Source organism: Solea senegalensis, linkage group LG8 (assembly GCF_019176455.1).
Source record: "Solea senegalensis isolate Sse05_10M linkage group LG8, IFAPA_SoseM_1, whole genome shotgun sequence".
NCBI lineage: Eukaryota > Metazoa > Chordata > Actinopteri > Pleuronectiformes > Soleidae > Solea > Solea senegalensis.
Genome location: NC_058028.1, coordinates 21,334,028 through 21,360,083, shown reverse-complemented (window position 1 = coordinate 21,360,083; position 26,056 = coordinate 21,334,028). Strand labels below are relative to the sequence as shown.

Here is a 26,056-nt window from a genome sequence, read left to right as displayed (position 1 = left end):
GGGGAGGAGAAGTCAGCCGTTGGTCTGAGGCGCCGTCATGCTTCTGCACATTAGCATCATCATCAGGTGCTGCCTCCCTCTGTGCACACTGCCCGAGGCATCGCAGGAGATGGATGCCTTCACTTTGTCTCTGTTGCGCCCTGGCCACTGTTTGTTCCAGGGTGGCCATCACTCTGGCAGAGGAGTCAAATAAGTGCTCGCTTGAAAACCCGTGCATCCTACCATGACCACAATGCCTCGGCTGCTGCGTTCTAATATCATTTATTTCCAAATGAATTTGAAAAAAACGAAATAAATAACAGTTTTTAACAAATTTGGACCTTGCAGGCAGGGCCAACACTGGCACAGAGCCGCAGCAGCCGATGCTGACGGAGATCCAGTTAAAACTGTTCATCTTTAGTCCAATGCAGTGTCCACACACATCAGTTAGGGCTCGTAAACATCACACTCAGTCAGCCATCAGGCAGTCAATCCAAAACTGCTTTTGCTGTGACTTATTTAACCCATGTTTGAAGTGCCAGTTACAAATTAACAGATTAAAGGTGGGGTGAGAGATCATTTTCTTTTTTTTTTACTTAAAATCCTCTTCCTGCCAAGAAAACCCCTTAGACCAGAGTGAACGTCGGTGCTGTGTTTGAACAGTGACCCTAACCCAGAAAGGGCTGCAAAATGTGGAACTAGACTTTGACTTTATGTCTTTGTGATCTCTTGAGAGTATTTGTTGTCGTCGTCACCGAAATGTACCGAAAGTTACAGATGTCGCGCGGTGCCTTTTGAATTCAAAACCTTTTTCCAGGTCCAGACCTCGATGAAAAGAGACTCACTCTTTCCACTTCACAAGAAACCACCAGCAACCACAATGACAACTTTTTAAACGTGTGTGCTGGCAGACTGGGTGATTGAGTCCAAGGTTAATGCTTTTTCATCTTTTAAAATGAATGATTATGGTCTGTGTGCTGTTTTTATTTATGCAGCTGACAGAGCGCCTCGTTAGGAAAATGGCAAAGGAATTTAAAGTAAAAGGAGTTACTGGATCGATTTGGTGCTCAACTTCAACTCAGTGAAACTGCATCTAAATTTTCTTTCTGAATTATGTAACTTCCTCTAACTACATTCAGTTTCAAAGTACATCTCGCTGTATGCCCCGCTGCCTAATATAAATATTTAAAGATGGACAAATCTCTGCTGCCACCAAGTGGGTGGAGGTGTGTAACGCTGTCGTGTAACTTTCTGTCACTTGGATTAAAGTGATCAGAGGAGCAGTGGGTGAAAATCATCCAGCAACAGGCTGGAAATATAGCAGTGACTTCAAACCATGTCATGTCAGTGGATTTATTTTCTGTTTCCACTAAAACAGAACATTAATGTAAACAACTGCTTAGAGTATTTTCTGGTGATGGTTAATCAGAATCAGAAAGTATGTGAACACATACAAGGAATTTGACTCCGGTTTAATCCAACACACGCTGTACATTAAACATCAACATAACATACATTCAACAAAAGTGTATAAATAAGGTGTCCAGAGGTCTGGTCTATTTTTAAATATATATATATGTATGTATATAAACGATAAGGTGCAAAATAGTGAATAAATAAATAAAGAGAGCAGCTCTTGCATCCTGCGAGGTCTGATGCACGACCCACAACGGCAGGTTGACGCTCCAAGATTATTTTCCTGCTTTTAATTTGACATTTTCTTTGGATCAAAGGCAGCAGAGTGAATAGATCAAAGGCAGCAGCATCAATATTCAGCGTTCGCGTGGTGTTTTCAACTCCAATAAAGAAACTGGACGATGGAGTCGGACAAGAAAAAGAAGAGACCCACTGAAGTCCTTCTAGATATTAGTGAGGAGGCTTTTTTGAAGGAACTGGAGCCCTATGAGTACCATGGCTACTCTGGTATTGGGGAAGCTGTAAGAGAATGAATGAATGAATGAATGAATGAATGAATGAATGAATGAATGAATGAATGAATGAATGAAAATGTTTTCCGCCTGCCTTTACTGTGATTGTAGTTGATGTTACATTTGAACAGCTGTGTTGCACACAGTGGCAAACAGTGTTGGGCAAGTCACACATCACTTCTTTTAGAAATGTTGTTACTTTCCTTCTTGTATCATACGTTACACTACTTGTGATAATGTTGTATGATTTTTGTAAATACAATCAAACATTGATGTACAACATTGGAACTGAATCCACTTTATTGAGCCCCCGAAAGCGTTTTTTCCCAACGTTGCTGTGACGTGTCATATGAAAAACTAAAACAAATTTCAATCTTGTAATGCCATAACTTGGCATTACTTAGTAATTGTAATATCACTGTTGTGTCCACCACAGTAAATAGTGGCTAACGCCTCACTGCCCAACACTGGAGGCAAACCATTTCATCGACTTAATTCCATAATTAATTGTCAATTAAAACATTCCAACTGATGCATTTCAAAACAGGTCTGTGGTTGGGCCAGAGCTGCTCCACTGAGCTGCATACTTCTGACCAGGAGGGAAAACGTTCAACCAAAGACTGAGGCAGCCGCCAACCCCGTCCCCTTATCTGTTGACCCAGCGCTCCTTAATAAAGAGGGTCCAGCCGGCGTTACAGAGCCCTGCTCCGACCCTCAGACAGACTCTAACGCCGCCTTAAAGAAACCCACGGCACTGAACCAGGAGGAGGAATCACTGAGCGACGCTGCTCTGGCAGCTCAGCAGCTCGACGCTCAAGAGGAGCCCGACGTCGATGCTGTGCAGGACAGTACATCGCCCAAAAACTTAGAGGAGGAAGGGACTCTTAAAGAGACTCCTCTGCCACATCTGTCCTCAAAATCCTCTGATAACAAAGACACTCATTCTCAGAAGAAGAGATACAGAGCCCGAAATATTGTCAAAAACAGCCCAAAGCCCCATTATGCTCTGGTGCCCATTACACACTTAACTGTCTCCATACCTGACGCCCAGAATCTCGGCAGTGGCAAGAAGAGTTTGAATAAAAGAGTGAGATGAAAGGAGTGAAAACTGCTGCTGTAATTGCTTCTCGAGTGTTTCCATCTCCAATACATAATTCTGTGTGAGGCTTGTGGAAGAGAACGCCACAAACTTCTGATGATGCTATTAGAAACAATCCAGTTTAATAACTCATTTATTTACAAAGGATGTTTTCCATCCATGTTTCAGTAAAAGTATTACTTTCGAACAAAGATTTCACTGTCCATCAAGGCCGTTCATCCTTCTTCTTCTCCTAGTGAGGTGAATTACAACTCTTTGTGGTACTACTACTGTACAGAAGGATTCAAAATGCAACTGGATTCTTTCAACAAGACGTGCGGTGCCGTGACATGTCAATCAACTGGGATGGCCAATCAGATTTGGGGGGGGTCCAGTGCCCCCCCTGCCTCCCCTGCCTCCCCTCTAGCGCCGCTTCTGCCTGTAACTCAATTAAAGTGCCTTCTTTTTTCTGTTTTTACACCGGTCTTGCTGCTATATTTTGTTATCTTATGTTAATTTATACATAGTCATAGTTTCTGGAAAAAATGTAAACAACATTTCTTATTCTTATTTTATTGTTAATATTTCTATTTTCTCTTTTAAAATTGTTATTTATATATTTGTGTTTTGCACCAAGGGAGTGGCACCCAAATTTCGTTGTCCACAAAATAACGACAATAAAGGCTATTCTATTCTATTCTAACGGTCAAAGTGTAGGACTGTAACAATCGGAGGACTCCTCTGTTCAATCCCCGCCCTTTCCCCAAGTGTGTCAGGGAACTACGGTGGCCCTCGAACACCAAAAAGGATTCCGTCCTTCTTTGTTTGAGTGGTAAACTTCTGCTTCGGAAATGGTGTAACACATTCTCCAAGCGGTTTGTCTGTTCCAGTTGAAACAACGCTATACTTTCACCTTCAGGCAGACGTCATAGAGCAAGCAAATGTAAAATCGGCCATCACAAGCTCTCTTTTGTTCATTATGTTAATAATGTATCTCCATAAGTCATTTTAAGCTTTATTTATTGCAAGATTTATCACTCAACTTTACCCACGGTTCACAGTTGGGCAGTCTGCTCCAGTCAGTCAGCACTAGTTGGCACAGAACCCTGTTAGTGTGTGAGGGTAACCCTGATCCGAAGACTTGATCCGACCTCAGTTGCAGCCATTTCTTAATTTTGTGAGCCATTTCTGGACGTTATCAGGTGGTGTGTGCTGATTACTGACCCAATGGCCAATGAAAAACAGTAGGTGGGACGAAGGAAATGACATCAGAAGACGAAAACATCAGGAATGATGCTGAGGAAAAATGCGCTCTCGTAGATATGGTCACTCTTGTGAGATTGATGCGTTCAGTTGACTTTTCTCCGTCGTTAGAAAACAGCAGCAGCCGAGCCAAACACAGACATCTCATTTAAACTTCTTTTATCTATTTGCTGAATTTATGTTGTTGTTTTTTAATGCACTTAGTTAAAGCACAATTTAAATACAATGACTTACTCATCACACGCAGTCATTAAACATGTGATAACCACAAAATCTGCTGTAGTCTTTCAAAGTCGGTAATGACCACCAGCTTTAATCGAGCACTTCACTCTTGCACTGTGGGGACAACAGCATAATTGACTAAACCTCGGATATAGGAGCCAGATAATGAAGAAATAAGACAAATTAATGTATTGAAGGTAACTTTACCCTAATTTTGCACCTAACAAGTAGTGTTGTTCCCAAGACGCATGATGACGCTTTACAGTGCTCATACAGTTACAGTTTATGTAAAAATGACACCAGAATACAGTTTTAAAATCTAATTTCCTACCTAGCAAATCACATTAGACAGATGGACAGTGTTGATTTTTCTGTGACACTCAGCAAGGACAGTCCACGATTATGTTTTATTGTTTTCTTTTATTTAGACAAACCCAAATAAAAGGCACATAAAACATTGCGCATATGTTTACATAATTATTCTCAATGGACATACATTTAAAAAAAATGTAGGAATGTTTTACCTTTCTGCTAATCAGAAAGCCTAGCCTTTGTATATACAAAATTACCATTGTTAATGTTCTAATACAAAAAGATTTATAAAAGGTTATTTTTCTTGCATGTCTGTCATAACTAACATGTCCTCTGAACTAAATGTTTGTACAAAGATATACATTCATTTGCCTTCACATCTGCCAAATTCATCATACAAACTAACTTCACAGAAAATAAAGAGTAAAAATCGTCTTCCAAATCATCATTTGGCCAAATAAAAAGGTTGGTTTTTCACATTAGGTTGGAGTCAAATTAAAAAAATGAAAACACCACGGTTCAAAGTCACAACAAAACATGACATGACCGTGACTTACTGATCGCTATTCATGTCTCAAGGTTGTTCTTGAATTAAAAACATAATGTCAAAACCGTTATGTTGAAACATAATCATTAAAAAAAAAACAACAATAACAACACAAAGCTAATCACAATATAGTTTGGTTGCCAGACCTGTTTGGCCATCGGCCGTCTGAACTGATGAAGGCTTCCTTCACAAAACTGTTCCATCACACAGCACATCTAGAGGAGGAAGCATTGACGTGTGGGAAAAGTCTTGCAAAGTATTTCAGGCACACTTGTTTTTACGGCCACTGGAGAAGGACAAATGATGCCACGCGCTTTCCTTTCGCCCTAATTTTTTTTTCTTTTAGTGTTTTCTCTTCATTAAGTCACTAGCCTTCTAAAACAGTTGTCGAACTCAAACCTACGCTGGACTAGCTCAGTCATTCACATGCAACATTGGAGGAAACAAGACAACAAAGATGGGAAATGAACCCAAGATCATAATGCCATTCCACATTAGAGCATTTCCCTTGATGGACAGAGTTGGCATGCATGCAGCAAAATTCATGGGCCAAGCAACAAAAAGAAAAATAAGCAGATGTGGCCAGGTGAACTGCAGAACTAACTCCATCACCGTCTCATTCCATCAAACTGAAATGCCCTTGTTAAGTACCACTCTTCTGTAGTGTGCACATCCTACAGTTTGCTGCAAGTGCTTCAGAGTTCCTGCACTGAAAAAAGCCTCAACTACAAACTAATTCTCTCCGACACACACACTCACTCACACTCACAGACACACAGGTGCAGGAACAGTCGAGGCTGAGATCACAAAAAGACAAACACACTTTCTTTTGTCTGTATGGTTCGGGCCAAACAACTGTTGGGAGACGCTATTAACACATCATCGCAGTAGCTGGCGCTTTCGGACAGGTCGTTTTGTAGCGTGTGACTATTATAAGGCATCATAAGGACTACGAACACGAGTCTGACAGCGATGAAGCTATGGGTTCGATCTATCAGGGCCATTTGTGCCGCAGTAAGACAAATTACAGAGTACAACATCACAGGCCTGATAAGGAGGCTTCACTGGAGACAGCTTTGTCTTCCGAAATTTGTCTTGGTGATGACGAGGTTGTTGGACGCAATGGAAGACGTCGCCATCATACGAGTTTGCCATGGTATAATAATAAAATCAACAGGCCCATCCACCATCAAGCGTTAAATTTGATGGGTAATAACGAGTGGGGCTATAACCTGTGGTGGCAATGTTATTTACTAAGCGGCTGTTGCTTGGCAACATACAAAAATGCAATCTTTCAGGTTGTCCTGAGCTTTGGCGTGACAAGTCCTTTTGTGATCAAAGCCTCAATTTTCCAGTTAAAGATGAAAAATTAAAAAAATAACTACAAAAATAATAAACTATGAGCTATGCGAGCGAGATCTACGGAGAAGGTTGAGATTAATAAAAAAAGAAAAAGGATAAGGCTGGATTTATTTTGCCTCTTAATGTTAACTGATAAGTCTCCCTGAAGAAGCTCTGACCAACACGTTTAGCCTGGTCTGCTTTGTGTAGCTTCCGTCTGATACAGTGCTGCACCACACAGAACACACCAGTGTTTATTCTGCAGCACTTGTTTTCCCCCCTGCTTTGATGCAATGTGAGGTGAATGAGACTCGAGACTTTTTCAAAGTTCTCTCCTGTGCTAAGGGCTAATATCAGCTCTAAAAAGACCCGAGTGTTCACCTCCATGAAGTCGGCTCAACTACATGACTACTTTGTGACTTCTACAATACTGGAAGCGCCTGTAACATAACGTTCGTAGCCGTTTATGGATTCTGTAGATCAAAGAAAACCGACGCCAGCCTTATCCTTTCATTCGTCTCTGCTCAGTTCTCTGTCCTCTCCAGGATGGACGGCCACATCAGTGGGGGGATAGAGCTCTTGCATCGCTATGCTGCGGTAAGTGGAGATCCACTCACTCGCAGGTAAAAGGCAATAAAATAGTGTTTCATATTTACAAAGAAATGGTCAGTGTGTAAATTGTTAAACACGGTTTTAAAAGACTATTCTCAGTAACCTTCCTGAGTTTGACTGACAGTGACGGATCCTATACCTGCTAAAGTAAACTTTCTACCTCGAACAAACATACCACCACTGCTAACTTTGGAACTGCTTTCGTAGTCTAGAGAGCCACGGCGTAACCCTTCTGACCTCTACAAAAATCAGTAATCAAAAACTTAAATCTGACATTTGATAATACTGCCATTTTAAGGGCAAAACCTAGAGGACACGCTTCCCCTCCTGTACCTTCAACTGCCATGTCCTCATATAAATACATAAAATAAATCCTAACAAATGTCACAGAGAATCCAGCAGTGAAGAGTGACTGGTTTCCAGCTATTTGAAAATACAGACATGGTAGAAACTGACGGTCGAATCGATCTCACCCGCGTCTATACGATCAGTGAAATCCACACCACCACTCACCCTCCCCCGAAATGGAAGCTTCGGTTTTTTTTTATACTTAAAACTTTAAAATACATTAACTATTAAATACTGATAAGTCCACTAAAATAAAAAATATAAAAGAAAAAAAAAAAAACATGAAACGAAAGAAAACTTGCTTCAGGGGAAGCATTTAAAAACAAGTCTGGCACTACACTTCCTTTAAAGGAGTCGTTAAACAATGCCTCAGGTACAGTTGAGTTTTCACACATGACCCATGTTTTGAAGTCAAATGACCAGGTGAGGAAATAATTTAACTGGTCGCTTCACAAGATGACGCTGAGCTCGGTGGCTGAAACGAGATGAAAGAGTTAAAGGGAAAAGGGGGCTCTGAGACGCTTTCACACCTACAGTCTCGGTTTGTTCTGGTGAGTCGGCTGATATTTGTAAAGGTGGATTATTTTCCCAAGTGGTTTGGTTTATTTATTTATTTTAAAAATCCATGCAAACCAAAATGCATCGCTAAAAACAACCAGAATGTTTGAGGCAGGAGGTAAAGACCATTAGGAGGCAGCTTGTTCTAAGATGTGAATCCTTGTTTCCTTCACTGGTTGACTGTTAACAGCCTGCTGCCTCCCAGAATGCAAAGTACTTCTGGATAGAGGAACACTCAGTACATATGGTAATTGGGTCGAATCCAGGTTGGATCACATCCCTTCCCCAAACTGTTTCAGAATTAGTGTGGGACCAAACCAAAAAGGGTCTTGTACCATGATCACAGCAGCCAGAGTCTGTTTAAACCAGACTGCAGGTGTGAAATCGTGCTCAGAGGGTTTGCCTCTCACAGCATACATCATGTTGACCGCCATTACTGCTGCACTGAGCCAGCTAATGGTCAGCTATCAGTTGTAGTGAAACAAACCGCCTTTGTTGAGAGAGACAAAAGGAATAAGCAAAACAAATGTGGTTTCAGCAGATGAAAATGTAATAACTGCCCAATAATTCAACCCACGTCAAGGTGGAAAAACAATACTCTTGGTTTTTAAAGTGTAATGAACCCTGTTCATGATAAACTGACATTAATGCAAGTGGTTTACCATGAACTTACATATTGCATATTTAAAAATCCTGCAATAAGTAGCATTCTTGCAACATACTAGATGTGATGTGTAACGATTGAGAGGCAACATTTTACCATGTTGGCTTTCACTGTAAAACGGTGTCGACAAATTAGGGACGGGTGCAACACTCATTTCATCTTAACAAACTTTTGGTTCCTCAACGGTCTAAATGTGCAAAGGTTTTCTTGTTTATTGTTCAAAATATGTCATTTTAGTGGCAAACACTAAGAAAATCTTTGGTACAAAATTGTCTTTTTCAGGGAACCGGTTTCCCCCATCGACACATGGAAGAATTTATTTCAGATACTCTGTCGTCTGCGACACCATTCAGGAAATTCATTTAGTGAACAGGTCATAAATGAGTCAATCCGAGTTTGTGTTTACTCTTCACTCTGGAGTTAGCAGTACTGAACTTCAGGACCACTTCCAAGCTTTTTAATAACCTACCAACTGTGGTGGTCTTTATTTTAAAAAGAGCGCGGGGGGGGACGACACTCCAGACAAAACCACCATAACATGACCCGAATTTCATACTTGGATCACGCGATAGCATACAACTACAAACCCAATGACTCCTACAAGTAATGATTATGGTTACTAACCGTGTGGTTGCAATACATTAGTTGTTGCCTTTTGAAATTCAACGCATTTTGACAGGCTCATTATTAGGCAGTTGAGACATTATCTGCTGTTACATGGGCTAAAACCGGCTCTACCAAGGAGGGGAGGAAGGCAGAACTTGGGATAGAAAAGGCATGCTCTCCATGGGCCTCATGGCGATGTTGAGCGGCCCGGTGATATTCATGGGCATGGGAGTGGTGATAGCAACCGGATGGGCGATATTCATGTGTGCCGTCGTCGGGATGTTGACGGAGGTCAGGTTCACGGGGCCAGTGATGGTGACGGGGTGCTGCAGGTTGATTGGTGACGTGATGTTGACCGTGCTGGTGGCGATGTTCATCTGAGCGGCGATGGTGACGGGGTTGCTGGCGTTGTTACCGCGGTTCATAGATGAAGTGATAGCTGCCGAGTTGGTGACCGGTGTCGTGGTAGCCGAGTTGTGCACGTTGTTGGCATCTAGATTAAAAAGAAAAAGGGGGGAGAGAGAGAGAGAGAGACAGAGAGAGAGCGTAAATTTGGGCCTTGCTAAAGTTGCTGAAATGCACTACCCCTCCAAAAGAAGGAAAGCCAAAAGCTCTCAATTTCCTGGCTGTTTAGCCGGGTCACTGAAAAACACAATTCACCATTAATATATTATGTCAACTGTGGTAATATTATTGAAGAAACCTACCTTTGTGAGAGTTGTCAATTAGGACTTGGAAGGAGTTATTTAAAATCTCTCCTACTGTCAACTCACCTGAGGGGTAAATTCAAAAAGCAGGATCAATAGACTAACCAGCTAACTGTTGGTTTAATTCAAAATTTCATTTGAAACAGTAACACAATATGAAGGATATTTTAGTCTCTGTAGGCCAAAGGCTGGTTTCACACTTTTGACCATCTCAGCCGAGGCCAGGGCCTGTCGGCGCAGAGCTGGGTTTCATTTTCTGACAAATCAAACATGTTTAGCTATCAATCAGATCAAAGTAAAGAGAAATTACTGTGAAGCAATATGGCCTCTGATGGAAGGTCAGGTAGTGTGCATCTAGCCTGTGATATGGTCCAGTTTGTGGTTCATTTAAATGATCTACTGATCCTGCTTCATGAACTTTTAACCTTACTTTAGCAAAACATCGCTAATCTGTATCGTGACTACACCAGTCCTCAAGAGAAGAAAAATTCTTCTGTGGTTGAGTGACATGGCAAATGTGAAGAAAAACTGGCCACTTGTGTTTTGCAGAGTGTTAAGCGGTTTCTGGTTACTAACTACTGGATTACCTTTTCGTGGCCCTGAGTGGTTCCACTGCCAGTCACTTATGCCTATTCAGAAATACAGACACATATGGGGTTACAAGAGCATAGGGCAGCAGTGCTGTCATGTGGGGATCACCTTTTACAGTTGGCATGGTCAGGTTCAAGGGGGTGGGCGTTTTGTTGGGGTCAGAAAAACAGAAATGTTTCTCTTCTTGGACAGCCAAAGTCCCAATTACAAACACATATTCAAGCACTTTCTGATTCAATTTGATCAAGGATGACTGACTCTATGCAGGAGAAGGAGAAGCTGTCAGGACTACATTTCTTAAAGGACACTCTTGTTTCTATAAGTGTTTGCGCTTATGTCTTTAAAATGCTGCCATACGAGACGGAGCAAGTAGCCACCAAAAATATCAATCACTCATGACATCTTGTGCATGTGTGCTCATGGCGAGCACAACAGTGGTTAAGTAGTGCACTTCCACAAGATTGGCAATTTACCAGCTATAAAATGTAATGTTGGAACCAAAGCAGCAGCAGCAAGAAATCCTGACTTTACTGAGTTCCCAGTATGGTCCAGGCAATGTAATGCAACACTATAACACTTGTGTTGTGTTCTCTGTCTCAAACACATCAACTGTGAAGTCTCTGGGTAACACACCTGAAACAATTAAAATGCGCAAAACAATCAATATCGTTGGAAAATAAAAAAAAAACACATGTAAAAGCAGCAGTGTGTAACTTCTAATTAATGCCCCTTACATTCAAGCCATAGCAAAAGGCTTATTATAGCAGCTCCACACAACTGGGTTTCTTGCTATAGCAGTGTTTTGTTATATCACCAAAATTACATCACCTGTTTAGCATACACAGAGGCAAGACACACAGCTGTTAATGGCCTAATTATGATGGAGAGCACCAGGAAGCACTCAAAGATTCAGTGGATTCTATCCGCGGTGTGACGGGATACATGCCTATTTAAATTGGGGAGGTGAGGGGTGGTGGTGCGGTGTTGAGGTAATTACTGAACTTTTGTTATTAGGAGCAATTATGTGTTCAGACCATAAGGAGTGAGCATGGGCAACCAAATTCAATGAGTATAAATAGTGAATAGACAGTATTGTGGTTGAATTAATGGTCACAGCAAACTATCAAACAATTTTAGCGACATGTTGGACATGAAACTTGAAAAATGAAAGTATTGTATTTTTGTTAGATGAGCTGCCAGCCCATTGAGATTTCACTATCAATAGGGGACATATAGACTAAGCAAATTTCAACACCAAGTTGAAGAAAACATTTTTCAAGTCAGATAATAGGTAGGTGTTTGATACATGTCCCACTCATTGACTAAAACTAGCAGCATTAAAACTATAGTCAGTCACATGTTGTACACATGACATGATCTTACAACTTAAGAGTTTGAAGACTTGCATAGTCTTAAATATAAAGCACAAACCTTAAATTAAAAATTAAACACAAAAAGTAGTTTGTTCACCCTTGTTCAAAGAAATTTAATCCAGCAATGCTGAGGTTAAAAAACTAAATATCCATCCACCACTTTGTGATAGGGAAAAACATGTAACTGGAAAGAAAAAAAAATCATAATTTTTATGGACAAACATGGATATCATTAGCCTGTAGTCCAGTTTCACTCTCCATTAACAAATCATGTCATAAGACACATTGTTTAGAAACATTGAATCCAAAGTCTGGGAAATATAAAACTAAAACCTTGCACTCTCTGGCTCTGGATCAGAAAGGCAATATATTTAAAAGAAAATCATTTGAGAGCTTCAACCTCTGGCTTGTATTGTAAATCATTACCTCTGCACATAGAAGTGTATAGGACTGCCAATGTCCCCACATTTCTGACTTCCAAAAAGGGCAGCATGGTGGAGTGGTAGTTAGTACCAGATCCTCACAGCAAGGTTCTCTGTTAAAATGTTGGTTCAACTGGGGTCTTTCTGTGTGGAGTTTGCACATTTCCCCTGTTGTTTGAGGGGGTTTTATCCAGGTACTCCAGCTTTCTCCCACAGTCACATGCAAATGTGAATGGTTGTTTGTCTCTGCTGCATGGGTTAGACTGGTGACCTGTCCCAACTAAGGGGCCATCAGTGTCAAGTGGTTAAAGATAGGGGGTTAATAAGGTGGGTTAGGTGGGTTAATAAATACAATATTGACCATTAAAACAAAGACAATGATTTATAAAAAAAAAATAGCTGAAGGTTGACACTTTCAAATTTATTTTTACAGGAGGCAGATATTTGATAACCCTGTGATTGAACTCTATAGTCAACCACCCTCACTCACCAAGTCAGCTTATAACGGAGTGTGCATGTCAAAGTGTGACTCTTTGTCACTCTTTTTTGCACAGACCATCACCAGCTGTCTGAATCACAACCTTTGTGGACATTTGAGTAAGTCCAGTTGAAAAAGCAAAGAAGTGATCGGAGCCATATGGCCTACCTTTATTGTTACATGGGTTGCTGAAGTTGGCCTGGCCATGTGTCTTGAGGTGACTTGTGATGTAGGCAGCGCTTAGCATTTTACCACAGATGCTGCAGGTCACTTTGCCTTCATGCCTGATCATGTGGGAGCGCAGACGGTCTTTGGTAGCGAAAGCAGAGGTACAGGCCTAATAGAGAAAAGGTATTGTGAACTTGTAAGAAAACAACACAGCATTCTGACCTGGTGATCTGATCAAAGGTGGACAGCTTTACATACAAGACTTCTAGGAAGCATGGCCACATTTGTTTACATGAACATTTGATGGGAAGCGTTACACTTCTTAGGGACCACAAGTTGATTTATTTGTAGCCCCAATAGAAAATCAAAACATGATTTGTCCTGTTAAATCTGTATCGTCAGACTGGTTAAAAACATCATTTTTTGAAAAGACATGACATACAGTGTGTGAATTGATATACAGAGCAGGAGGTGAGACTCTCTGAATGGATATTAATACCAGGTGTGAAATGTACCAAAGATCTTTACCAACAGGAACCACAGTGCTGTAGCTTCTGGGTGCTTGTCTCAAATTTCCTGACCTCTGTAGTTCACAATGATATTGCTCTGGGTATCAATAATGACACGATGACATCAATGTTTCAGAGAAGACATAAGAGTCAAGACTCTTACCGTAACTTGGCACTTGAATGGCCTCTCAGAGGAGTGGACATGCTTGACATGACAGCTTAGGTGATCAGGTCTGCAAAGATATACATAACATCCCTAAGTTTCACAAGTAGAATAATGTAATTTTGTTTGAATCGTTTTTTGATTGGTTAGGCAAGGCAATTTTACATGACTGTGATTTCTGATCACAACTATTACAATGAACAATTAATGAATTGATTAATCCCTGCTTTGGATCTGAGAGTTCATAATTCATGTGTATAAGTTTAAACAGATAATTATTATTATAATTATTTTTTAAATACATCAGATATCAAAGTGGGTGGGACAAAAAACAACAACAACAACAACAAATGCTAATTGTGTTGGCATGTGCAATCAGAAAATTTTGAATGTTATAATACCTGGAGAAGCCTTTCCCACAGACAGAACAGATGTAAGGTTTGTGAACGCCACCATCATGGGAGCGTACATGGTATGTCATGCGGTCCTTCCTCTTAAACCTCTGCTGACAGATGGGACACTCGAATGGCTTCTCATCAGAGTGTGACAGCTTATGGCGGTTGAGGTGATATACATCTCTGAAGGCTTTACCACACATGTCGCAGCCATGATTCTTTTTCACTGGCTTGGCAGGCTTCTTAGGGAAGCTCTGCTGCTGTTGGTGTTGCATTGGAGTCATGACGCTAGTACCTGTGGATGTTGACGTGGTGGCTGTAGTCAAGATACCAGCTACAGTAGTAATGTACGAAGCATTTCCGCTATTCTCCCGTGGTACAGTGGATATGAGCGGCACCATGGTGGGGGCTGTTTGCATTTTCTTAGGTCTTGAAACCATCTTGATGCCGGTGTGGCAAGACTCGTGTCGCCGCAGATGGTAGCTGTCTCGGAAAGCCTTGTTGCAGTAGCCACAGATGAAAGGTGTTTTTGATTTGGGCTCCTTTTTGACCACGGCAAGAGGAGGCCCACCACCTCCTCCACCCGTCCCACTGGCCACATTGTCTTTAAGAAGTTCTGCAGCACTGACAGGGGGTTTCTGGTCCAAGGGAATTGGCAGCACCGGTTTTTGATCAGGTGGCTCAGTTCCAGAATTGAGCAAAGGCAAGAGGCTATTCCCGGCTACTTGGTGCTGGTGATGCAGAGCCTCATTGGCCTGCTGAAATGACAAAGACAGCCATGTGCAGTGGTGTTAATTAACATTTAGACTTTACTAGGTTATGACAAATAATCCAAATTGACAGAAGATGAATGATGAACATGTGACGGATGTTTTTTTTGAAGAAAAAGCTCAAACTGCTTCTATATAACTAAATATCAAAAAATGCATCAATGTGTCCCCTTCAAATGAATAAATAAGATTTTTTTGAATTTATTGAAAACAGAAACAGAATCATGGGCATCTACCATTTAGAGTAGTTCAGCAGACCGTTTATTGTCACTGTACTACAAAAACTTAAAAAAAAACAGCAAGATATTCTACAGATAAATGCATTAAAAAAACAAAAGAGTGAGCAACTAAAAGTCTGGAAAACATAAAATAACACAACTTCATGAAAACCATAAAACTGTGCTTCTCAAATTAATAACGCAATGACAGGCACACAAAATGCAACCCAAGAGCAGTTACAAAAAAACTGCATAGGGAGGACATCTTAAGTCTGCAGCTGCTGGCAGGCATTGTCCGATTGGTCATGGCAGATCCCCAGTGGGACAGGACGAACAGAAGGTGGGGGCTTATATGAATATTTTGGCTGGGGAGAAAGCAGAGATTCACGTTGTAACCAGCAACTTAACAACAGGTCGGCCCAGAGCCTGGTGATTGAGACAGCCTTGTTCTTTTCTGTAATCGCCATTGGGCAGGGTTAAAGACCTGACCCATGGCTTTTCAGGTTCAGCCAAGCATCCCAACCCGGTCAGTCAGGAGGGGGATATGGTCTGAGTGGGGCAGGATCCCAAGTGCTGCTTTTCCCCCCACTGTGTTCTTTTATGGATGACACAAATCCAAGCGCTGATGCCGTTATGGCCCTCAGAAGATTGGCGCGCGAGTGGAGGCGGGGGGGGTTGTGGTCCCTACTCAATGCAGGCGGCCACAGCATGTGTTTTAGCATGGTAGAGAGGGCTGAGGGCCGTCACAGGTTGTCGACTCGCTTTAATATCTGCCACACTGTAGCAAAACTCAAACAAAATAATTTCTGCAATTAGCATTTTTCCAAGCATATGTGTATACAAGTCTGGGATAGACAAATGTGCTCTCATTCTCAGCATAAAAAGACAGAGCAGCCTGCTGTTCCATCACACTGCTCTAATGATTTTGATACAAATCTGCTGTGAAGGGTGGGTAAAACCACTGAAAAGGATTTAGGAGCGTGGAAATTAACAAGAAACAGTACAAATAAAATACTCTCTATTGTTTTTTCCCCCCATTGCAAGGCGGGATATGGATTCACCATATAGCATCTCCTTTGATAGAATTTTATGTCTACAAAGCTGTCTCTCACTGATGCTATTGTATTCACTACCTTTCATTGTCTCTATGCAAACATCAGATGGAATCAGTTTTGTCTAAAACAAAAAATAAATATTAATGTTCTGCTTCCTTGAGAAATTCTGTTAATAATTATAATGCCAAATGTAATAAAGGCTCAAAAACAGAAATCAGTTTAGCTCTACAAAAACATCTTGTTCATTTGTTAATTAAACTAAGGCCAATGTGACCGGCAGAGAACTATTGCCTGAACGCAACACAAACAAATGCTGTGACCTTGTTTCCACCAAGCGGTGCGATTTGGTTCAGTTTGGTACATTTACACAACTGTTTGCATTTCCATTGTCAAACTTTGAGAAGGGTAAAATAACTGATCCATACCACCCCAGTTTTTGGCACCAAGAACCTACAGGGTGGAGCTATACACACTGCGGGTTTAATGATTTGTTGACCGAGAATCAACACTTAAGTGCCACATTTGGTAGAAACTGCGGTGTTTTTAAATGCAGCCTTCTCTCAAAGAAAGCTTGTTTTCTTGCTACATGCCAGGAAAAAACAACAACATTGTGCTGATGTCCTCCAATGTTACCTCTCGTTCACGGTGTCGCATTACTCTTCTTGTGGAATTTACGTATATGCAAGCTGTACTTTGTCAAGCTGTTATGAAGTTACACTATTTATGTATGTGTAGCAAATTGCATAAATAGAGATGTATTTTTGTAACACAAGTCTGATCAGGGATTACCGTTTCACACCATACGGTGGTGAGCTGAAGTGCACTGTACTGCTTGGTGAAAATGGGGGTTATCAGTGCCTATACTTCACACCTCATATGCCAAGTAAACTTAATTTAGAGTTTTCCATCATGGATTCTCCTTTACCTAACCAAGATGACCTCCTCCTGCACACTAGTTTCAGGTATTCTGGGCCATGTCCACCATTAAATCAAATTGTCAATTAGAAACCAATAACAGCTGTATCTCTTTAGCAGTGGAACAACACAGTCTATACTCACACTAACTTTTACTACATAAATATGACCAGCATCAAGGCAAGGGAAGCTTCAGGAAATCCACTGCACTGACGAGCTGTGCTCCTGTGTCTGTGTGATATTGTAACTGGGATTTTAGATCATTTCAGTTCAGTATACTGAAACACAGAGCAGAGTTTCTCCTTCTGCATTCTCACATGAGCTCACTAGGACATTATCTGACTAGGAAGGAGTAGGAAGCTGGCAGGAGACTCTCCAGAAAATGTCTGCAGCAATTTCTAAAGGCTTTTGCATTCACACATACATAAACTCTGTTCAATCTGTGCTGAAAACAGAGACTGACCATAACAGTATTTCTCCTGGAGGAACAAGAAACTCCTATGACAAGAGTTTGCTTCATTAGGAATGTAAGATGCTATATAAGTCAATATTAAAACATTAATTTACTCAAAAAGTCAAACAACCAAAGAAAAACAAGAAGGCTGCTAACAGAGACAAAGTAAAACAGAAGATTCCTAAAAAAAATATTTTAACAAAATTGCCATACAGCACACATTTTAATATTTGAACACAGCATATTCATTTGTGACATTCTGTAAAAATAAAACATAAACCATCTTCACAAAACCTGCACAAGTGTGCCACCAACAATTATTTCAAGATATTTCACCATTTGTAATTTTTCACTGCATGGCAAAGCAAACCTGACACTGGGTTCTGTCAAGTTTGTAAAAGGTTACCTGAGGTGCCAGGTAACATCCAATAGAACATTTACGTCCACTACCACACCAATAATGTCATAAGGTAACATTTTTTACACAGGTCACTGGATACATTAAATCATGTTAATTTTAAAGTATATCTTGAGGTAAATGAAGGCAATATAACACTGTAAAATCTGACACAAATCAAAGTACTTAAATGCCTAAACTGTGTTAAAAATATTGATGTACAATATCAAGACAAGCTCTTAATCCCACGTCACAACCAAGAGTGAGTAAATTAGACTTTATGGCTACTCTTTTTTAACTTGTGTATATCAGCTACTTTTTTAGACAAGGACCTCGCAAAATTACAACTCGGATTCAGTTGAACAATATATATATATATACACTCAAGAGTTGAGAGGCAGAAAACGGTTCACATTCACGACAGTCATACAAGCAGCGTCTGTACATCAGGACCAAAACAACATTAAGCGATGGCAATTTCCTGCAAGTCTGAGTTTTCTTTTCAACACTGCACACAAGTTAAGTAGGTAATAACCACGGTTGTTTACGGCCCTGTTTTCACTAAATCGCAGCTGCAGAATTACTGCACACCTACCGTGAGGCCCAATCATTAGCACTGATTTATACGACCCTGATATTGATCAAACATGTGTGTTCATTCCCCAGATTCAAACGGCCGTACAACACGCTGCACTTGCTATTTTTCCCCCAAAACAAAAGGCCACACAGAAACTTTTCCTGATACATGCTGGTTCGCGTAAATAACTCTTGGTCAGCCAAAGGCGATATTGTGTTTATAATAAAACACATAATTGATTGCATTCATTATTCATACACTTGTGGTTATGCTGTAAAGTTTTGTATTCTTGACGCGTGGTTTAATCACTGCAGTCCGCGTGCTGGGTAGCCTTTGAGAAATACAGCGTTAGCCAACTTCTCGTTTAAGAGCGTAACGTCAGCTCTCATTCATGGAATCCTGCGTTCCTTTGCTTAGTGAGCTAGCTGCACTTTAGATGAACCACAGCTCGACCACTACATGTTTATATTGTGATAGTGACTATTGCGCTACAGGCGATAAAATACTCTAAATAACGAACACAGTAGCCAATTAGCTTAGCATACCTACATGCAATAGCTACTAGCTAATTTCCTAGCGCGCGCATCAACAGCAGTGCTAACAGAAATTAGCCCCGCGGTGATTTTAGAGCGAAATGAGACAAACACCATGCTTTGGTAAACTGCACCATTCAAGAGGGTTTCAATATCTCCCAAGAGTCTACACCGGTAAGTCTCGGTAGACCACAACCATACTCGGCTTTTGACAAGGCTGTTTATAAGCAGTGTGCTACAACAATCCGCACAGTGGAGCTAGCCAGTAGTATGCTAATGCTAATACCTTTGTTTTGCTTGGCTAAATTTAATTCATTTAATCAAGTGCCACAATATAGTAACCAAACAACGTTTAAGCCTTTTCAAAACCGCTGATACAGCTTGTTCAACTAGTGCCCTACTGTGTCTCTTACCTGAAACAAAAACGTACTCCAGCTCGGTTCCATTGCAACACTAAAATCTGCAGGAAACCTACAAGGAATCTATAACAAAGCAGCCGAACATGGCAGCTACAACTTCCTGTGCGCCCCGGGTTTAAGTGTACAGGACTAGGTTTTTTTTGGCCTTTACAAGAGAAATAATCTGAAATATTTTTTATTGCAAAGTCAAAATGTTCAATTTCTGTTACTCTAGATACATACACATGTAATAAATTATGTAAGCATTTGGTTATAAATACTGAAAAAATAAATTTCCACTGAGGTAATCTAATTATGTATACAAAAATATAAAATTATGCAGGTGATCAGTTCTTTCATAAGAAGTACTTTTATCACAACACTCCACACAAAAAAAGAAGAAGAAATCAGCCACAAAAACAAGGAATTTGAAAGATGAATTTGCAAAAAAGGTGGTTGAATGAAGATAATTGAATAAGATAATTCAAATACATTGGAAAGTACATAGACTGAAATGTTGAACTTCTCTCTCCACTTTTAACTTAATTTGTTCTATGTATGAGATTATATTCTGTTTTAGATGTGGTTTCTATAACAGAACCATAACTGGAAAACAGTAATATGTGAATATATATGTGAAAATTATTAAAGGAGATAGGAGTAAAGTACTATAAGAAGAAGTACTTTAATGAATGAATTAATGTATATTTCATGTAGTTAACATGAAAAAGCATTTAAAGAGAAACCTCTGCCAACTTTACCACAGTGCCAATGTTCATTCACATTCATGAAATAATCCACATTCATGTTTATTTCATGCATCAGATCCAGATGTTGTTCTTGATTTTGACCAGTCCACACAGTAACATCGTTCTATATGAGGAACTGACATTTTAGCTCATTTATTTACATAAATGTCCACAACTCCCCTATCTTGCAAGGTTACATCATCAAAAAACATTCTTAACATTTTGAGTTAAACTGGCCACAGACAGACAGTCACAAAACATAAACTTCCTGGTGGCGGTAGCTTCACTGCACTTGTAGAAATCGACTAATTCAGTCATTCTCAGAAATACTGTTATGTATGCCGCTGGTGTACAGTTCAAGTAAGGTTTATGTTTATGTTACGTTTAAAGATCACAAGATTACAAAAAGATTGTTAAAGATTACAAGAACAAACAGGATTGAAATAAAAAAATTATAACATCAACAAATTGTCAAGTGTGTTTTTTTTCATATGCTAAAGGCTATAAGGTAGGAAGCTGGGTTCCTTTCGTTAGTATTTCAATAACTGGACCAGCTCTTATCACAATACACACTTTTTAACTTAATTTGAACTATGACTTTTCAGCCTACATACTGCCCAAAACCGGCATGTAAACAAACACTGTACAAACTCCATAGCTCAAGAGTGAATGTATAAATCTCTTTGTAGGAACAATTTTATTGTCTGATAGATGTGGTATGTATTTCTTGGCTAACATTATTTAGCTTCCTGAGGACTTCAGATTAGGCTTGTGCCAAATAGTGTTAGATGCAGAAAAAATATAACAGAACAAGAACCAAATGAGACAATAAAAAATAGAATTAGATATATGGCACAAAAACTAAATTCATTTAAATATAAGAACAATAATGGTGGCATAATGTGTAAGACTAGTATCAGTTCTTATGATCAAGAGAACAAAATATTCTCATGAAACAATTATTGTAAGACCATGAATCAACAGTTGTGAGTGAGACTCTGTTCTTGTCATCCTGTTGTGATTTGATTGCTGTTCATATTTGGCTGACCTATGTTGTTAAGTTTTGTTTGAACATGCTGAACTGGATCCAACCTTCCACTAAATTCCAGCCTGGTGCAAAGTGCTCGCTGTCTCTCCACCAGCATCGTCTGTGTTTGATAGCAGGTGAGTGAATGGGCGGGAGTTGCTGGTGACGCTGCTGCTGAAAATCCAAAACATTCCCAGTTGTAATGATCATTAACAGAGGTCACTTCTGGAAAACATCTACTGAGATTCCCGAGAGGAGCATCTTTTTCCACCTGTTTACCAACACTCTCTTCAGACCCTCTTCATGGTGTATATTATATACTGTGGGACTTGAGTACTGTTCTTCTAGCATGTTTACCTGAAGTGAACCGCTGCGTTCTGACTGGGGGAGGGGAGCTACAAAGACTCTGGCTGAACCCTGCAAATGAAGGAAATGTAGACTAATTTATTTCTCAATAACCTGTGCTTTTCAGGCTGGCTAAACACAGAAGTTTAGTATAAACCTGCATTGTGTCCTCTTTCCAGCTTGTTCCATATGGTTTTTTGTTTTTGACTGTTCCAGGCCATTCAGAAAAGGAACCCCCCTCATTGTGCTGTGAAATCTTTGTTGAACTGTACATTGCCAGCTTTTGTAGCCACATAGCACAAAGTCAGTTTCAGATAAACTGGCTCAATTTGTGTGGTCAGCCTATTCTCCCTTTCCACCTCCCAACAGGATTAATCTCATCAACACTTTTAAGATTAAAAATAGCCATGCAAACTGCATGGCAAAGTCTTGATGTAAGGGATTTATTCTGGAAAGCTCAAGGTGACATTAAGGTAAGTTCTGATTTCATAGTGCTCTTTTTTCTGGTCTGTCGTGTAATATATACTGTTGTAGATGTATATGCATGTCTGGGACTGTGTCTGAGAAAGAATGTGATACTTTAATACGTGGTGTGTAGGATTAGTGCTCACTGTGGACACAGAGGACGTGTCCTCTGGGATTTGAACTGAAGTTTAGTTTACAGTTTATGATCTAAAGCTATACATGGCAGTTTTTGAAATGGCAGATATCTGGTAGATAAAGCAACATGAAATGGTATGCCCATGTAATACAAACATTAATTAACACAATAAAAATAGTCAATGATGCACAACATAGTCGCACTGTACTCCTTTACTGTTTACATTCAGTCTGAAATGAAAGCTCCTTTTTCTCTGTGTTTATTGATAGCTGCAGAACATGAAGAGAAAAAGTAAAATAATACACAAGCAAATAATGTGTTGTAGAAACCAATATCTTTATACACAAATCCACCCAGTCAAAGTCACATGATTAAACATGATTAAGTCGTCTGTGGGAAACACACACAATGTGTAAGTAAACTCATTTTTTTACTAATATTATTACTTACATATTAATATTAATATTTAATATTATATAATATATTGATACTTATGGAATATGGGATCAGAGAATGTGATGCACAGAACTGTAGCACATCGTTATAATCGTGACATAATTATAAAATGTCACATTCATTATCATTTTTAATTTGCTTTGTTGAATGATTAGTTGATGGCTGATAACATTTCCAAAGTTATAGATCTATAGATCCCACCTATTTAATAACTCTTTTGTTCTCTCTTTAAGCATAAGCCATGGGTGACTGGACCATACTTGGTCGCTTCCTGTCGGAGGTTCAGAATCACTCTACAGTGATAGGCAAGATCTGGCTCACCATGCTGCTCATTTTCCGTATCCTGCTGGTGGCATTGGTGGGTGACGCTGTCTACAGCGACGAGCAGTCAAAGTTCACCTGTAACACACGGCAGCCCGGCTGTAGCAACGTCTGCTATGACACATTTGCTCCTGTTTCACATCTGCGGTTCTGGGTCTTCCAAATTGTGCTGGTCTCCACCCCATCTATTTTTTACATAGTTTTTGTTCTGCATAAAATCGCCAAGGATGAGAGGCAAGCTGACCAAAGCGCACATGTGTTAGCACAGAGGCCCCCCAGACAGACAGGTGGACACATGGGAAAGGATGGCATAGTGAGTCCTGGCATGCCCACTTACTGTCCACATTACACAGAGGATTGGGACATGAGGGATAGCGATGGATTAGAAGAAAGCTTTCTGGCACAGGATTGTGGCGAATTAGAGGAGGACCCAACCCAGCAGTCCAACCAAGTTCTACTTATCTACATTCTTCACGTGTTACTACGATCTGTCATGGAGATAACCTTCCTGGTGGGCCAGTACTTCCTGTTTGGTTTTGAGGTGCCTCACCTGTACCGCTGTCAGACCTACCCTTGCCCTACCCGTACAGACTGTTTTGTGTCACGTGCCACGGAGAAGACTATCTTCCTGAACTTCATGTTCAGCATCAGCCTGGGCTGCTTCGTGCTCAACATCGCAGAGCTCCACTACCTTGGCTGGGTCCACATTTTCCGCGTCCTCCACTCAACTTGCTCGACTTGCTGCAGTCAGGACAGGGAAATGGTCAGACTGTACTCAAACCACAACCCTCTCCTGCTGCATTTCAGGCATTCTCTGAGGGGCCAGCTTGTTCTGCAGACCCCAGCAGCCATGGTCCCAGAGAAGTCAGTAGGTCTGCTTACACATGCCCCAGCTATCTCCTTTGAGACAGACTCCACTGTGGAATGCATCTCCAAGAGAAATCCAGAGAGCAGAGACAAAGTGAAGGTCAAGTTGGCCAACATGACCAGAATGGGACGTATTAAGTCTTGGTTATGAGACATTGAAAGACCATGAGACATTGTGCTGTAGTTAAATCTGTGAAAACACTTCTGGGCTGCACATGTGTGCAACATTACCACTTGTCCTGAGTGACCCAATCACAAGTGGACAACTCACACGGTGTCCAGTAACCACCTGTGATTGGATCTCATATGCAAAGGAGAACATGTGCATTTACCAGTAATGTGCAGTTGGGAATGCTCTTGCTGTGTCTGAGTTGAAGTTGGCTGAAGGTCAAACAATTCAACCAGCTGAGCTATAGCAGTTTTGTTTATTTTCAAAGACATTGTGAATGTGCCTGATTCTTGCAGTTCTTGCATTTCTTGCCAGTGTAGCATTGTGGGAAAGTAGTGTACACACACAGCACACTCAGTAAACAAGCATGTTTTAGAGAGTATCTTTTTGTCCCTACATGTGACGCTTAACTCCTTAGTTATCTTGCTGTAAATGAACTCAGGTGTTTTTTTTATCCACAGAAATGTAAAAATTCATGGTGAGTTCATACAATACATAGTCAGAGTTTACTGAGCACTTTATTAAGAACATCTGTCCAGCTGCATTCATTTAAACGGGCATCATGTGGCAACATGTAATGGGAGTTTTTCGACTCTGTTGAACATGACACATGTCTGTATATACACTGTATATATATATATATATTTTGAAGGAGTGGACATGATTATGCCATTACATTAAAGGTATCTTTTCAAAGTTTAAAAGAGCGTCATGGAGTTTTCTTTGACTTTGTTTCTACATGTTTCTCATCCAAGGAGCTATAACCTTATTTGAGTGCAGGAAATGCTTCAATCCAAAGGGTTTTGTCCACCTTTTACCTTATTTGTAATTTGCAGATGATGCCCTGTGCATCGCTCTTAAAGGACAATGTGTCTCTAGATCAGTGTTTCTCAATCCTGCCCTGCATGTTTTTGATGTTTCCCTGCTCCAACACACCTGATTCAAATGAAAGGGTGAGCCTGATAATGGCTTCTGCAGTGCTTGTTGACGAGCTCATCATTTGAATCAGGTGTGTTGGAGCAGGGAAACATCAAAAACATGCAGGACAGTGAGTCCCCAGGACCAGGATTGATCAATGCTCTATGAAAACAATTCAGGGAAGAGACATTGTAATATGCAATAAAATGCTTTGTTTCATGTAGAAATTACATTTCAATCACAAAATGTTCCTGCTTACCTTCAAATAGATATTACACAAACAATGTTCCTGCCGCTGGATTTATTTAGTCACAAAAAACGTGAGGACTAAAGCAATAACAAGCATTTTTGACACTGTAAATACAAAGCAAAGTCTTCCACATGCATGCCCCGGTGCAGTTTGTGTACCTTGCGATGCCTTTCTCTACAAACGAGAGAATATGACGCTACAAAATCAGATGGAAACATTTACTGAAACCCGGACTGGACACGTTCTTTGTGTGAGCACTGTGAGCAAGCTTTCAGTTTAATTTAGTTGAATTTATCAAATCGTCTTCTCATTTTGTAATATATTAAGTCAGTGTAGTGTGGCAAAAGCAAATACATGTGATATGTTTTGATGCAATGACAGAGGTCATCCTATGGGTGGTACTCGAACACTTGCAGTTACTTCTTATTTTTTTGCTCTGGCTAAGAGAACAGCACCATCTATAACTCACACACCACATAGGAGAAAAAACTTTGTTCTAAACTGCTGTCACATGTCACATTTTTTCTGTTCAAATGATACGTCCTCCCCTGGAAGTTCAGCTGAACACTGTCATTCCCATTTTGAAACATTTCATTCAATCAACAGTGGACTCAAGGGTGGGCGGTTCAGACGGTGAGGTGAAGACATGTCCAGCAGATGGCAGTACGTGTAAGCAGGAGAGAGAAAAAGCACATTTTCAACATTATACATCCCATTGAACAGCTGTTCATGCTGCAGGCTGACAGGAACACATGATCAGAACACTTCTTTT

The 26,056-nt window shown here is 40.4% G+C and overlaps 2 protein-coding genes across 5 annotated transcripts; one reads left to right on the top strand and one right to left on the bottom strand.

Moving 5' to 3' along the window:
• Nucleotides 1–4,870: 4,870 nt before the first annotated feature.
• Nucleotides 4,871–19,685, bottom strand: LOC122773281 (vascular endothelial zinc finger 1-like). Of its 4 annotated transcripts, XR_006360873.1 has the most exons (8): nucleotides 19,597–19,685; nucleotides 14,271–15,022; nucleotides 13,870–13,939; nucleotides 13,198–13,366; nucleotides 10,753–10,794; nucleotides 10,166–10,231; nucleotides 9,372–9,951; nucleotides 4,871–9,267 (listed from the first exon to the last, which is right to left on the bottom strand). XR_006360873.1 is itself a non-coding variant. In XM_044031829.1 (7 exons), the coding sequence occupies exons 1-7, from the start codon at nucleotides 19,627–19,629 to the stop codon at nucleotides 9,587–9,589; spliced, it is 1,497 nt and encodes a 498-aa protein (XP_043887764.1). In that variant the 5' UTR covers nucleotides 19,630–19,685; the 3' UTR covers nucleotides 4,871–9,586. The 4 variants fall into 4 exon arrangements, 3 of the variants coding, with proteins under 3 accessions (XP_043887764.1, XP_043887765.1, XP_043887766.1); XM_044031829.1 differs by having other exon boundaries at nucleotides 4,871–9,951; XM_044031830.1 differs by lacking the exon at nucleotides 10,166–10,231 and having other exon boundaries at nucleotides 4,871–9,951.
• Nucleotides 19,686–20,250: 565 nt separating this feature from the next.
• LOC122773282 (gap junction delta-2 protein) lies at nucleotides 20,251–24,820 on the top strand. Its single transcript, XM_044031832.1, has 2 exons — nucleotides 20,251–22,175; nucleotides 22,993–24,820. Exon 2 carries the CDS (start codon nucleotides 23,001–23,003, stop codon nucleotides 24,096–24,098), a length of 1,098 nt encoding a protein of 365 aa, XP_043887767.1. The 5' UTR covers nucleotides 20,251–22,175; nucleotides 22,993–23,000; the 3' UTR covers nucleotides 24,099–24,820.
• The last annotated feature ends 1,236 nt before the right edge of the window (nucleotides 24,821–26,056 follow it).